Raw genomic sequence first — 15,698 nt, forward strand, 5'->3', positions numbered from 1 at the left:
TAACCAAAATATAAACTGACTAATAATTTAATAAACTAAAGTCTAATTTACCTATAATTTATACTATTATTTAACGGTTGATTAGACTGAGTTTCAGCTCATAAAGAAAATTATTCTAAACAACATATTTTTATAAAATAATAAAAATTTTTATGATGGTAATTTTATCTTTTTATATATTTAAAGAACTATCATTTTATATTTTATGTAGAATCTTTGAGATTTCAACAAATAATTTTATATTTAATATTTTAACACAATTTCAACTAAAATCTCATTTATTTTTAAAATTATTTTTTACAAATATATTTATTATATAAACTTTTTTCACTCGTGTGTCATGTTTTAATGTTTTAATGAGGGGGCAGGGGGAGAGCATTGGAAAAAGATAATAGAGGAATAAATGGGAGATCATAAGTAAAAGAAATTATCTATTATAATTTTTAGTATTGAATTATTAATATCTTAATATATTAAATCTTTAAATATAATATTTTAAATATTTTAATATAAAAATTAAAAAATTTTAATTATTTTAATATAAAAATAATTATATTTAAAATATTATTAAATTATATTTAGTAATAATTCTATTAAAATTTAATAAAAATAAAAATAATTATATACTTAAAATATTTTTTTTAGATTACTATTCCATTCCATTCAACCAAGCAATTGATTATTGATTACAACTTTATTCTATTATAACTATATTCTATTATATTAATATTACATAACAACTCTATTTTATTTCAGTGAATCAAACTGGCTTTTTCTTGAATTTCCTTTTTTTTTTTTATAATCCCATACCAATTCCATTGCAAAAACAGAGCTACAAACCGAAACAGACCGACAAAAATCACTTCAAGGGACGCCATGATGAAACATCTCTGAGGGGATAAACCAGCTGTAGCTATGGCCAGTGCTCGCCCATCAAGCTTGCAGGGGATGATAAAACTTCCTGATTTAATGCCTTGTATTGTTATCTTCCCAACTTCTTCGGCTTTCATTTCCGTAGATGTGCTCGATATAATTTTGGTGATTTCCGGCATTGTTTTCCTTGCTTCAAAATCACACGTGGATGGTTAATTAATGCAATGAAAATTTTAATTAATTGATTTATTTTGTAGAAAATAATTATATTAGAAAAAACTCTAACCTTGTTCAAATCCCGGAGTTTCAGTCACGGGAGGGAAAATTAAAGAAAGATGGATGTTATTCTCCAAAACTTCTTGTTGCAATGCTTCTGCTAATCCTCTAAGCCCAAATTTAGTGGCTGAATAAGCCGCAAAACCATATGTACCCACCTATATTTATTATATAAACCCACTTAAAATGGCTAAAAATAGCTTCAAATATATATTTTTTATTTTTCCAAATGATTATAAGAACCAATCAAGGCTAATATCTCTTTTTTTTAATGTTTTAATGTTTTTTTTAAATTTCGAAAAAGAAAATGGAACGGGGATAGAATTTATGCAAAAATTATAATAACAGAGAAGATTATTAGTATTAAAACCTAAAACGTAACAACTAAGCTACAACTAAACCTGGCCGGCCATTGAAGACATAAGAGCAATGGAGGCAGGTCCCTTGTCTTTTCTATCCTTCATCAACGGCAAAGCTGCTTTGATGACATTGAAGCTTCCCATCAGATTCACGTCTATCATCGTCTTCATCACATCTAGTCCTTGGGTCTCAAACTCCTCAAGGTAATACACCCCATCGTTAACTACTAGAACATTGATACTGCCAGCCTCGTTTATCGCACGCTCAACGGCATCGTAGTCACGAACATCGGCACTAAAGATCGAGACCTCGACTTCATAGGCTTGACAGATTGATTCCTTTGCTTTTTGGAGCTGGTCAACGGAACGAGCCAAGAGGGAAATACGCGCTCCCTCCGATGCAGCTTGTTTGGCTATGGCTAGCCCGATGCCCATTGAACCGCCTGTTATGAAAACGTGTCGGTTTTTAATAGGTATGTTAATGGGCCGGGGCCGAACGATGAAGTAGAGGAGGAGGAGAAGGATTGGTAGGAGGAGAAGACCGAAGAGCACCATTGAAGTTTAATTTGTTTAGGGAGAGAAATAATTAAGGTTAAACAAGTATCTCTCTCTAGTCTAACATTATTTACCCCTTCTATTCGGGAATAATACGCAAGTTTTAAGCATAAATATGAACGTACAGACCCATTTTGCCCTAGCCCAAACTCCCAATACCCAAAACTATAATATTTCGGCTAGAGAGTTTTTTCTTTGAACACCTATATAAATCAAGGGCAAAAATAGATTAAAAAAAAACAAATAGATCCAGTCCAAGGTGAATTTCAGTTTATATTTCTTTTTCTTTTATTTACTTTTATCTTTATTTTATTTTTTTCCTCTCCAAAAACAGTCCATATAGTGACTATTTTGTAACTTAAGGGAAAAGATTGTATAGAGTTTAAATCCCTTAGTATTCTCATTTTGTGGGTAGATTTAATCTCAGCCGTTAACATAATTGAAACTATGTTGTTGAATCAAATACTTTTTTTAGAGTATTTACTCAAACACCTTGTGTGTTTTTCTTGTGACTTTTCTATAGGCGAATTTTAAAACACTTTGTGTGTATTTCTTGTGACTTTTCTATAGGCGAATTTGAAATTAAGCTTTCACTTAAGGAAGCGCGGCTTATAAAAACTAAAGTTCTAACATCGTGAAACTAGCTTGATAAAATTGTCATCGGAAAGAACTAGCAGATCAACGCGTTTGAATTTCTCATTATTCTTTCTCCCTTATTTATCACTACCGCCCTTGTTCTCTCTTTTCCCCTTTAAAAAAAATGCAGTACTTTTATTTTTTCTCTATTTTTCTTTTTGAGTGTTACTTTTACTTTTCTGAACGTCTAAAATGTAAAAATATATGTCAATGTGTCGCCATTTTATTAAAAAGAAAGAAAAAAAATTGAATTTTCTCGCGTATAATAGAATTTATGGCCGAACAAATAATTACTCTCAAAATTACTTATTAGAATAATATTTTTTACCATGAAAATCCAACTCTAATTACTTTTTTAACATGGATCTCTAATCTAGTTTTGCAAGTGAAACCATCTGAAAGTAATTATAACATATACATACACATAGACATATATAAACCAAAAATGCACACTTTTTAATTTTATTTTTATGTCTTTGTTTTAATCAGAGTAAGGTTGCTTCTACTATTAACAATAGCGAGACGTTCATCTAAAATTTATTCCACTTGCTGTTTTTTATGCGAGTAGTTGTATTTTTCTATAATCTCATAGCCTCTCCATTGCAAAAGCAGAGCTACAAAGCGAAATAGACCTGCAAAAACCACTTCAATAGATGCCATGAGGAAAGATGTCTGAGGGGATAAACCAGCTGTAGCTATTGCCACTGCTCGTCCATCAAGCCTGCAGGGTATGCTAAAACTTCCTGATTTAATGCTTTGTATTGTTATCTTCCCAACTTCTTCAGCTTTCATTCCAGGAGATGACTCCAATATGATCTTGGTGATTTCCGGCATTCTCTCCCTTGCTTCAAATGTTAGTACAGAAATGAACTCCACTTTATAACTTCATAACAGTAAAATCTTGTCGATATACACAATTATGGTGGGGCAAATGCAAACAAATTAAAAGTTAATCTATGATTTGAAAGAAAATAAAAATATATTCCAAATTAACCTTGTTCAATACCCGAAGTTTCAGTAACGGGAGGGAAAATGATAGAGAGATGAATGTTGTTCACCAAAAGTTCCTGTTGCAATGCCTCTGCTAGTCCTCTGAGCCCAAATTTGGTTGCTGAGTAAGCCGCAAAACCATATATACCCGCCTATATTTATTAAATATTGTACGTCATGAGTATAAGAATCATACAAGGCTAATATCTCATTTGGTTTATATTAAACCTGGCCGGCCATTGAAGACATAAGAGCAATGGAGGCAGGTCCCTTGTCCTTTTTATCCTTCATTAACGGCAAAGCTGCTTTGATGACATTGAAGCTTCCCATCAGATTCACGTCTACCATCGTCTTCATCACATCTAGTCCTTGGGTCTCAAACTCCTCCATGTAATACACCCCATGGTTAACTACTAGAACATCGATAGGGCCAGCCTCTTTTATCGCACGCTCAACGGCATCGTAGTCACGAACATCAGCACTAAAGATCGAGACCTCGACTTCATAGGCTTGACAGATTGATTCCTTTGCTTTTTGGAGCCGGTCAACGGAGCGAGCCAAGAGGGAAATACGCGCTCCCTCCGATGCAGCTTGTTTGGCTATGGCTAGCCCGATGCCCATTGAACCGCCTGTTATGAAAACGTGTCGGTTTTTAATAGGTATGTTAATGGGCCGGGGCCGAACGATGAAGTAGAGGAGGAGGAGAAGGATTGGTAGGAGGAGAAGACCGAAGAGCACCATTGAAGTTTAATTTGTTTTAGGGAGAGAAATAATTAAGGTTAAGCAAGCATCTCTCTCCATATGGGGTCTAACATTATTTACCGCTTTTTCCTTGAATTCGGGAATAATCCTCAAGTTTTGAGCATAAATCTGAAAGCTGGTGTTGTTGTACTGTAGTCTATCAATTAAGCTTTAATAAACTGGATGATCTTTGGGTGCTAACAGGATGCCTAATAATCAAATACTAACTATCATTTCAAAAATTAAAAAAAGAATTCATCTTCTTTTTCTATTTATAAATTTATAATGCAACTACATGATATCATACAATAGAAATAAGAGCAAAGAAGGTGAAGCCGATTCATTTTCAAGAATAAAGAAAAGAGGAAAGGCAAGTGGTGGCTGCTAGTGGAGTTGATTATATCTTTTGGTAGCTACCACACACATATATTAGGACAAGTAAAAGGAAATTTAATATATGTTCCCCTTGCTTATAATTTATATTTGAGGTAACATTTATAGAAAAGAATTGAGCCGCCTTAAAGCTTCTAAAGTAATTTGTCTTTGACCAAATGCACTGACTCTAATATACTCTTCGCCCGCAGGTCCAAATCCCCTCCCTGGAATTGTCACTATGTTTGTTTTCTTCAGAATTTCAGCGAATACATTCCAGGAACTCATTCCTGGAAAGTGTACCCATATATAGGGTGCATTCTTCCCACCATAAACCTTCCATCCAAGTGATGTAAATCCATCTACCAGTATTTTAGCATTCTCCATGTAGTAGTCAATCACCTTGCATAGGTCCTGCAACCATGGTAACAGCAATATATATAGACTACTATATAAAAATTTAAATATAACTTTATTTGATATCTAAGTAACATAGGGTCCAATTATGTACCTGATAACCATCTGTTGAAAGGCATGCAAGGCCTCCAGCCTGGGCAATATTTGATGCGCCATTAAAGCAAGTGCAAACAATGCGGTTGAAATCCTTTATAACAGGGAAGCCGTTGGAGTACAAGAGCTCCTCAGGGACCACCGTCCAGCCAAGTCGGACGCCTGTAAAACCAGCAAATTTGGAGAAGGATGAAATTTCAATGGCAACCTGCAATGACAACCCTTCTTCACGTTAAAAATTGCAGTAAATCTAGGTGATAAACGAAGATGATCGAATAAAACTGACCAACCTACCTCTTTGGCTCCAGGAATTGCAAAGATGGACCTCGGGCTTCCATCTCTGATATAAGCAGCATAGGCAGAGTCATGCACTATGATCGACCCATTGGCCTTTGCGAACGCTACGAGTTGCTTTAGTTGCTGCCATGATGCAGCATGGCCCGTGGGATTGTTTGGTGAACAAAGGAAAATGATATCTGTCCTTGGGATTGTTGATAGATCAGGGAAGAAATCATTCTCAGGCCCGCAGTTCATATAGATAATGTTCCCATACTTGCCTGTTTCCTCTTCTAACTCACCAGCTTGACCAACCAGGACACTTGAATCAATATAGGCCTGTCCCCAAAAATTTTGGCCCATCAAAGTGGTGGCAAATAGCGTGCAAGTAAAATAAGGTTAAATGAAAGACTTGATAAGCTTACAGGGAAAGATGGGTCCTGCACAGCCACTGTAACATTGGATCCTAGAAGCATCTGCAAATGGAGTGGTTAATCGTTTGTATTCAGATGATAGACTGATACAATGAGTATGAAATGGTTGGTACCTGAAGGCGAGAAATGTCGCATTGTGCACCGTCCGATACGAAAATCTCATTAGCTTTAATACCCATATCCTGGTAAAATTTTCCTGCAATTGCCTTCCTTAATGGCTGCAAAAAAGAAAGGAAGATCTTTCCACATTAAGCTTAGCTACATGGGAAAAGAAAAAGAAAAAAAAAGACATAATTACCATGTTGCCTTGTTCAGCTCCATATCCTCTATAACCTTGAATCGTTGATAGGCCACGAACTTGCTGCAATTTCATAAACCAGGAAAAAAAAGTTTGAAAACATGAAGAAATGGAGAAGTACTTTTAAGTTCAACAAGGCTAATTGGTTAGTACCTCAGCCATTGCTAGTGTTATGGTGTCTGGTATAGGCTGTGTTGTATCGCCAATTCCAAGTCTTATTAAGCTTGCATCTGGGTTCCTCCGCAAGTGTTCAGATTCATGCCTGGATATCTAAATAAGGGAAATACCAAAGGTAAGGCCATGGAAAAGTCTAAAGAAGAATTTTAGAGATTTCATTAAGTCATATTTGATACTACTGCAACTTCTGCATTTCATGCAGACGTTAGCATATGGGAAAATAAACATGCTAACATAAATTGAGATGCACCCATGGCCATGATCCCACCTCAGGAAAAAGATATCCACTACGTAGGTTCTCCAAGTTCGAATTTCGTGGGACCTTCGTGCAATGACCTACAATAATGACATGGAATTCATACTTGCTAATTAGTACATAACTTCGAGTACGAGAATAAGACTCTCAAACAATACAATTTAATAACATTTTGACATCTGACAAATATTCATATCCGATAATCATATTCATCAAAATTTTGAGGGAAAAAAATAAATAAATACTTACCAACTATGATTTCATCATTTGATTTTGAACTGTAAATTACACGGAAAATAAAAGTGTCATTCAGAAGCAAAAGTACTGAAAAAGATGATAGTATATAAGAAACATTTGATTAATATAGTCAATAACCTGTTCCAACTTTCTTTAGGTTGTAATAACACTGCATGAGGCATGCAAACCCGGGATAAGAACTGAGAATAATACATTGTGTGTGTTTCAGATTTGGGGTGAAGGGCTTTTGATTATGGGATATTGTTTAATGGGATTTACAATGGATATATATACTTAACATCGTGACCGACTGAGAACAATGAACAATGGGGGACCATCACTATTTGTGGATGTGAAACAGAATTTGCTGTGGAGGTTCCTGGAAACAAACAAAACATAATGTGATCAATCTGCTCACGCCACCACCCATTTGACTGCATGAAGATACTATTTTCCACTTATGTTGTCTAAAACACGAGAGATAATATTGTATACCAATAATTTTCTAGGGTATAACTTATATTAGTATCATCTTAAAAATCTATATTTAATTTTTTTAACTTAAATTAATTTTAATGGCATTATTTAAAATAATTAATTTTTTTAAATAATAAACAAACATCTTTTCTTTTTTTACAATTTTTTAAATTATTTTTAGTTTTTTTTCCAAAAGTTAATATTTTTTTTATTTTTGTGTAACCTATTTTTTTAAAAAAAATTAACTTTTAAACAAATAACAAAGTTTGATAATACAGGCTATAATTTTTCAATGTTCTATTAATGTTTTTTTAAGGTTCTTATTTAATTTTTAATTGTTGGTTTTATTTTTATTTATTTTCAATTTTTTCTTTTATCTCTTCTTCTAATTTTTAATTATTTATGTCAAGTTTTTTAAATTTAGAGAAAATACTATATATAAATGAATGTATAGTATCATTGGTATATTTTAAAATTTGGCGATATAAGGTTATTTTATGGGTATCTAAATATAAATATTTTAAAATTATCATAACTTAAATTATTTTTTTTATATCTTATTTAAAGGATTATATTCAATATTCATAACCCAACATTAAATTTCCACACTACAGCATGCTTTTCCAATGCAAAAACTTCTACCCTGGATGATTCCTTGAACTTACCACGATTTGTAATGTCCCATTATTTAACGAGGCATCAAAATTTTTTTCCAGAAAAAGTCTATTGCAACATTAATAAGACTACATGCATGGTTAATTGAGTCTACTAATTTAAGAAGAAAGTTGATTCAGCCACATGGCACAAGCTAATTCACTTTTTTTTTAGGCACCATGACTCCGTCAGCTGCTGAGTGGTGAGCCAGCCAGTGGCTGCTTAAAAAGGAGTCGTGGGACAGCTGAATTGTGACTGTGGGACGTTTTCCATTACGATGCTGACTTTGCATTGATGCGTTCAAAGACACATTGGGAATTGGTTTTAGTGAATGGATTGAAGGTTTTGCATGGAAATTGAAAAACACCATACATGGAAAAAAAGCATCTCACCTTTCATAAATTTTTGGTGATAATATATGTGTATATATAATAACCTCATTTCAACCATTAATGGAGATTAACAGCTTGGGGTGAGAAACAAGACATGAATGTAGAGTTTATAAGCTTATCATCCAGGATTGTCCTTTAACTCAGACTATACCTTCCATCAGTGTCAGTGTGGAATTTTGTATATATCTCTCTCACTCACGAGACTGGAAAAACTTTGCTTTGCCTTGCTCGATTCTCCAACTTAGATACTATACAATTAAATGCCTAAGCCTCTATGAAATAGACTTCTTTTATGGGAACTGAAATTCCATCTAAATTTTGGGAGAATTTCCGTAAATATATTATATCTAAAAAAATAAATTTAGGTCTATTTAAAATATGAGTCGCACTCGGATTTAATCATTCAAAATTTCAATCCAATTAATTTTTTAAAGTTTATAATATAATATAATATAATATATTAACTTTATATATTATGTAAATAACACATAAAATTTAAATTTATAATAATACATAGTACTATATAATGTAAACATTTTAAAATATATTAAGATGACTATATATAATTTTTTAATAAATAAAAATAAAATTATTAAATAATATAAACAATTTCAAAAAAAATAAAAATAATATAAGTGAGCCTAAAATGAGCTTTAGTGAATTTGAACAAATATAAACAGGGGCAGATCTAAAGAGGGCTAGCAGGGGCTAGTCATAAAATAGAAAATTTCTCATTCAAGTCTTTTATAATTTATAAAATTTTAAATTAGTAATAGTAAAATTATACTTTATCCCCTCCCAAAATGATTAAACTTTGATTTAATAATCTAAAAATTATTAATATATAGACTATTAAAATGACGAAATTACATTTTTCCTATCATAAAAATATATAATTTAATTCCGACCCTCAAAAAAATTTCTAACTTCGTCCCTACCTCTTAAATCGTATTTCTAAATCTCTAATAAATATAAAATATATTAATATTAACCTAATAACACCTTTACCCAAAAAAATGTAATGAGAAGCACTAATCCCATTAATCTTTTATTAATTTACGTATTTCTTTCAAATATAATGTAATGAGAGAGACTAATCCCAACATTCATTTATTAATTTACGTATTTAAAATATATAAAAAACAAAACAAAATAAAATTATTTACCCGTATTGTAGATTGGAATTAGAATAGCAGAGTTTAAGATGGGGTGGCGAGAAAAGGTCCAAGTAAAGAAGCGGCAGTTGACTTTCTCTCCGCCACGTGCAGGAGCTTCGTCTGCAGGCCTGAATTTCCACATGTTTAAATGAATGCTTTACTATCAATCAAACACCGCAATTTTATACGCCCACATAACTCCCACACACAGCCTACTCTTAATTTTCTCCTCTTCCTTCCCTACCTTTCTACACTCACATTCATTGAATTTAAATTTAAAACAATAAATCAAATACAAACGTCCCACATCTTTTATTCCATTTTTTTATTCATAACTTTAAAACCAACCTTTTAAAAATCAAACACTTTACTTTTAGTCTAAAGTTAAAGTTTAACCGGTGTTGTTTGAACCGGATCAGATTAATTGAATTAAGAATCGGTCGATAGATTGATTCGAAAAGTGATTTGAATCATTTAGATCATGAATCAATACAAACTGATTGAATCAACTAAAAAATCGATTGAACTAGATCTTTGAACAGTTTTTAACTTTTTAATCAGATCCGCTAAATTGATAGGACCAAAAAATCGATGATCTAACCAATTTGATCTTCAATCTAATTTAAAAAAACATTAAAAATTTAACCATGATGCATACGTAAGTGCGTGGCTTTGATATTCAAATCACATGGCCATCAATATGTTAAAAAAACCACCCACATTAATAAATTAAATTGTATTTTAAGTATTATTTAGTTGAGAGAGAATAAAAAATATTTTAAGAATGAGATAGAAAGTTATATGAATTGGTAAGTGATGATGTAACATAATTATAATAATATTTTTAAGGTTTGAGTAAGTGATGAAATTTATAAGTCTGGCAGTAGCTCTATTTTCTCTCTTACTTTTATTGTATCCAGATTTTATCAATATGCAGTGTGGGCTGAGATTAAAAAGTTACCTGCACCTCTTAAAGATATTGTAGCACCTCTCAAACCAATTCTTTGAAGGCATCATAGAATACACCATAAAGGCAGCACAGAATATGCCATAAAGACATCACAAGAAACGCAACAAATACATCACAAAATACGACACAAAGGCATCACAAAATACACCACAAAGGTTTTCTAAAGGATTTCGTGTTTACTGTCCTGGCGAACCATCTCTATGTGTGTCATGGGGCTTCTCTCACATGATCTTACACATATCTTCATGTTGTGTTTTGTCAATCCGGTTTACATCTCACCAGAGGCTACACCAAGAATATCCTCATTGTCATATAATGACATGAGTCTCTACCACTTGGTCTTCATATATCTTTATGTTCGGTACCGTTGTAACATAACATATGAAAAACATCATGAATTCTGTCAAATTCTGGCAGTAATGCTAATCGATAAGCAACAGGTCTGATCCTTTTAATAATTTAATACTGTCCAATATATTGAGGACTCAATTTGCCTTTACGATCAAATCAGAAAATTTTCTTCCAAGGTGAAACTTTCAAGAATACCTTGTCGTTAATTTGAAACTCTATTTCTTTTCGTTTTAAATCCACATAAAATTTCTGACGATCAGATACTGCTTTTAAACTGTCTCGGATCATTTTCACCTTTCTTCAGTTTTATGAATCAGATCAACTCCATGTATCTTTTCTCACTGAGTTCAGTCTAATACAATAGAGTTCTACATTTACGACCATATAGAGCCTCGTACGGTGCCATTTTATACTTAACTGATAACTATTATTGTATGTGAATTCGACTAACGGCAATTATTTCTTTTCCAATTGCCTTCGAATTCTAAAACATAGCACCGAAATAAATTTTCAAAAATCTGAATCACTCGTTTAGATTGACCATCCGTTTGAGGATGAAATAAGGTACTAAAATGTAACCACGTACCCAAAGCTTTTTGTAATTTGTTCCAAAATCAGGATATGAACCGTGGATCTCTATCAGAAATAACAGAAACTGGCACACCATGTAATCTAACAATATCAGAAACATATAATTCAGACAATTTATTAAGTGAGAAATCCATTCATACTAGGAACAAATATGTAGACTTCGTCAAACAATCGACGATTACCCAATAGCATCTTTCTTTTTCAGAGACAGGTGTAATCCCGATACAAAATCCATAATAACTTTATCCCGTTTCCATTTCGGTATCGTCACTGACTGTAACAGTCCCAAAAGTATTAGTACCTGATGTTCAACTTTAACTTACTGACATATCAAACATTTAAATACAATTTCAGAAATACCATATTTCATTCCGGACTACCAGTACATCTGTTTTAAATCGTTATGCATTTTATTATTCCCTGCATGAACATACATAGTACCACTGTGAGTATTTGTGTAAAATTTTCTGTACAAGCTCTGAATCCTTCGGTACACAGGACCTTGAAATAATAGACAATCATCGGGTCCTATTTGAAATTCTAAGTTAGAAGTTAATTCATACTATACTCGTTTAACTTGCAACTCATTGTCACTTTTTTGAGCTTCACAGATCTGTTGTAAAAACATCAGTTTAGCTTTAAGCTCAGCTAAAATTGAGCCATTATCAGACAATTGCAATAAGGTATCCATGGCTCGCAAGGCAAACAGAGACTTTCTACTTAAAGTATTTACAACCACATTCGTTTTTCCCAAGTGATATTCAATTGTCAAATCATAATCTTCCATCAGTTCAAGTCATCTACACTGTCTCAAATTCAAATATTTTTGCGACATCAAATAATTTAAACTTTTATGATCAATAAATATATGGTATTTTTCGCCAAACAGATAATGTCGGCAAATTTTCAGTATAAATGCAATAGTTGTCAAATCTAAATCATGTATCGGACAATTCTTTTCATACGATTTTTAACTGTCTGGAAGTATAGGCTATTACTTTGCCTTACTGCATCAAAACACAGTCTAACCCATTCAATAATGCATCACTATAAATAACAAATTCCTTACCCGATTCAGGCCGAACCAGAACTGGTGTTTCAGTCAATAGAGCTTTCATTTTGTAAAAACTTTACCATTCAAATCTTATATCTTTCTGTAATAATTGTATCATTGGCGTGGTTACCATAGAAAACTATTTCACGAAAATTGAAAAGAAATTATATAATAAAGCTATTTCAATTATTAACACCGAAGCTTTGAATTATTCTGAAGCTACAATCATCAGATAGATTAAAAACCATAGTGTCATAATAGGACCAGCGTTTCAACGGTATAGATGGAACAATACCTCAACATCAATAGTACTCTCCAAATAGAAGAGGAAAATCGAAAGTAGTCCCAATAACAACCAGTGCAGTAATACAACTTCTATAATCTGAGATCCATATTACTAAACTCCCATGATCGAGTCAGGATTTATAACAGTAATAAATGTAATTACCTGTAATACCCCTACCCATATTCGTCGCCAAAATAGGGTATGAGGCATTACCAGATTTTACTGAATAATTTTTTGTTATTACGAGTTAAATACTATTCATTTATCGAAACATGTCATGACGTCCCTTGGGTGGGCCTTCGAAGCCCAAAACATACATCGGGACCAAACCGGGATTAAATCGAAACCATAAGAAATTTTTCGTAAAATCCCAAAGTTTTTTTTAACTCAATATAACCCCTTTATAAATATCTAATCTTCCCTACAATTTTAAACCGAGACCAATCCAACACAACCAATTCATTTCAACATATTTTCAAGATAGATTTAACATATTCATAACATAACCTCATCACATACCAAAACCAAAATTTGTTATCCATACCAATGGCTAACCATACATTCATTTCACATTAACATTTACTTTACTAGTTTATACATGCCATTGATTTCCAAAATAAAGTTTCTTTATATACCGAGATCTTGAGGTTGATAGTGTGATGCATCTCCAACCAAATCCAACCTCCGAGCTCTTAACACTACAACACAGGGGAAAACGAAACAGGGTAAACACTTTATGCTTAGTAAGCTCATGTAACAAGAATTATACTTACCTAATATTTTCAATACAATGCAATAAAAATTCATACATCCATTCAATGCATTATTCCCTTAACATGCACAAACTCAACATTCAAGTTAGTTCAATAATTTCCATGTATCAATAATATATATACCATTATTGATGAGCTCATCAATACCATGATTTCCATTTCCTTGTTATTTTTCCATATTTATCCCATTGAATTTTTTGAAATTTCGATGGATTTTCAGGGGTACACTTTAGTGTACAAATCTGGGTCCGTCAATTCATATTCATGTGTGCACATTTCTATTTCAGAGAGCACACTCCCGCGAACCTAATCCTTACAGCGGGATTACCAGTCTAGGCTAAATCCCCTGTAATATAAACTCATAGAGTATTGTCGGGATTACCAGTCCAGGCTAAATCCCCTGCAATGACAATTACTCTAATGAGCTTGGATCTGAATTACCAGTCCAGGCTAAATTCAGACCCTAATTTGGATTACCCGTCCGGGCTAAATCCATTTTCCACATATTCTTTGGGAGGGCTATATCAAGATAGGATCACCCGTCTAAGCTAGATCTTTTTTACCGTCAATTCCTTTTCAGAGATCCATCGAATTTTCCTTCCATTCAACCGAGATTTCTTTCCCTTTTTATCAAATATATCAATGTTTCATTAATTTTCATACAATGAACATTCAAATCATATTCACATCAATAACAAACATTTCTAGCATTTAAGAATATAATTCAAGTTACACGAACTTACCTCGATACTTGTTCGTATGTAAAAATCTACTAATCCCAAACTTTTTCTTTTCCTCGATCTAGCTTCGTATTTGAATTTTCTAGATTTAAATAAATAAATTTAATCATTAATTTAATACATTTCATGTTCATATGTAACATTCTCTATAATCCCATTATTATTTATAGTTCATTCAGAGCTGTCTCCTTGAGTTATAGTCACTAAATTATTTATATCTTGAGCTACGGAACTCAAAATTAAGATCCGCTAATTTCCTCGAAACTAGACTCACATATCTTCTTACCATAAAATTTTCAGAATTTTTGGTTTAGCCAATAAGTACAGTTTATTCTTTACAGTCATCCCTATTTTGCTGTCTGACAGCTTTGACCCTTCTTTACTAAAAATTAATTATCTCCTTGTACAAGATTCAGATGATGTTCTTGTTTGTTTTTTTTTTTTGAAAAATAGACTCATTAAGGATTTTAAACATATAAATTTAAGCCACTAATTATTTTTCTACAATTTTTTATGATTTTCCAAAGTCAGAATAGGGGAACCCGAAATCATTTTGACCTTGTCTCACAAAACCTATTATATCTCATGATTTACAATTACATTGCTTACACTGTTTCTTCTATAAGAAACTAGACTCAATAATATTTAATTTCATATTTTATTCATCCTCTAACTCGATCTCTACAATTTTTGGTGATTTTTCAAATTTAGACTACTGCTGCTGTCCAAAACTGTTTTAGTGTCAAGTGTTGATTTCCATTTTACCCCAAATTTCACAGTTCATACAACTCAGTCCTTGCTCAATTAACCCCTCAATTAAGCTAATTTTTCTCAATTAATACTTTACCTAGACATTATAAGTTATTTCACAATTATTGAAATTCAGAATTTCCACATAAAACCCTAACTTCAAACTCTTTTACAATTAGGTCTCAAACATTCACTTTCTATTCAATTCTTTCAATAAAATCGGCATATAAACAATTTAAAGCTCTAATTCCATGCTAAATCATTATATACTTCCAGCACATATTCATAGCAACTTTCAATTTCATTCATAAAATCAAAAAATAATAAATTTAGTAATAGGACCTAGTTGTAAAAGTCTTAGAAACATAAAAATTACAAGAAAAAGGCAAGGATTAACTCACTTGGTGCAAAAATCATGAAATACCAGCTTGAATAAAACCTTAGGACTTTTTTGGATAATGATAATGAAGAAAATATGAAGAGAATTCTAGATATTACAAGTTGGTCCCATTT

General features: G+C 32.3%; 3 protein-coding genes across 4 annotated transcripts; all 3 read right to left on the reverse strand.

Annotated features, from left to right (window-relative positions):
* Positions 1 to 711: 711 nt before the first annotated feature.
* On the reverse strand, positions 712 to 2,239 carry LOC121217842 (3-dehydrosphinganine reductase TSC10A). Its single transcript, XM_041094303.1, has 3 exons — positions 1,551 to 2,239; positions 1,160 to 1,307; positions 712 to 1,063 (listed from the first exon to the last, which is right to left on the reverse strand). Exons 1-3 carry the CDS (start codon positions 2,061 to 2,063, stop codon positions 753 to 755), a joined length of 972 nt encoding a protein of 323 aa, XP_040950237.1. The 5' UTR covers positions 2,064 to 2,239; the 3' UTR covers positions 712 to 752.
* Positions 2,240 to 3,152: 913 nt separating this feature from the next.
* Positions 3,153 to 4,651, reverse strand: LOC107957921 (3-dehydrosphinganine reductase TSC10B). Of its 2 annotated transcripts, none has more exons than XM_041094302.1 (3): positions 3,918 to 4,651; positions 3,706 to 3,841; positions 3,153 to 3,544 (listed from the first exon to the last, which is right to left on the reverse strand). In XM_041094302.1, the coding sequence occupies exons 1-3, from the start codon at positions 4,428 to 4,430 to the stop codon at positions 3,237 to 3,239; spliced, it is 957 nt and encodes a 318-aa protein (XP_040950236.1). In that variant the 5' UTR covers positions 4,431 to 4,651; the 3' UTR covers positions 3,153 to 3,236. The 2 variants fall into 2 exon arrangements, with proteins under 2 accessions (XP_040950236.1, XP_040950235.1); XM_041094301.1 differs by having other exon boundaries at positions 3,694 to 3,841.
* Positions 4,652 to 4,672: 21 nt separating this feature from the next.
* Positions 4,673 to 7,261, reverse strand: LOC121217841 (probable LL-diaminopimelate aminotransferase, chloroplastic). The gene is made up of 10 exons (XM_041094300.1): positions 7,129 to 7,261; positions 7,003 to 7,031; positions 6,766 to 6,833; positions 6,474 to 6,590; positions 6,321 to 6,383; positions 6,136 to 6,240; positions 6,014 to 6,064; positions 5,607 to 5,927; positions 5,314 to 5,520; positions 4,673 to 5,216 (listed from the first exon to the last, which is right to left on the reverse strand). The coding sequence occupies exons 1-10, from the start codon at positions 7,203 to 7,205 to the stop codon at positions 4,926 to 4,928; spliced, it is 1,329 nt and encodes a 442-aa protein (XP_040950234.1). The 5' UTR covers positions 7,206 to 7,261; the 3' UTR covers positions 4,673 to 4,925.
* Between the last annotated feature and the right edge of the window lie 8,437 nt (positions 7,262 to 15,698).

This window comes from Gossypium hirsutum, chromosome D05 (genome assembly GCF_007990345.1).
Source record: "Gossypium hirsutum isolate 1008001.06 chromosome D05, Gossypium_hirsutum_v2.1, whole genome shotgun sequence".
In the NCBI taxonomy this organism is placed as follows: Eukaryota; Viridiplantae; Streptophyta; class Magnoliopsida; order Malvales; family Malvaceae; genus Gossypium; species Gossypium hirsutum.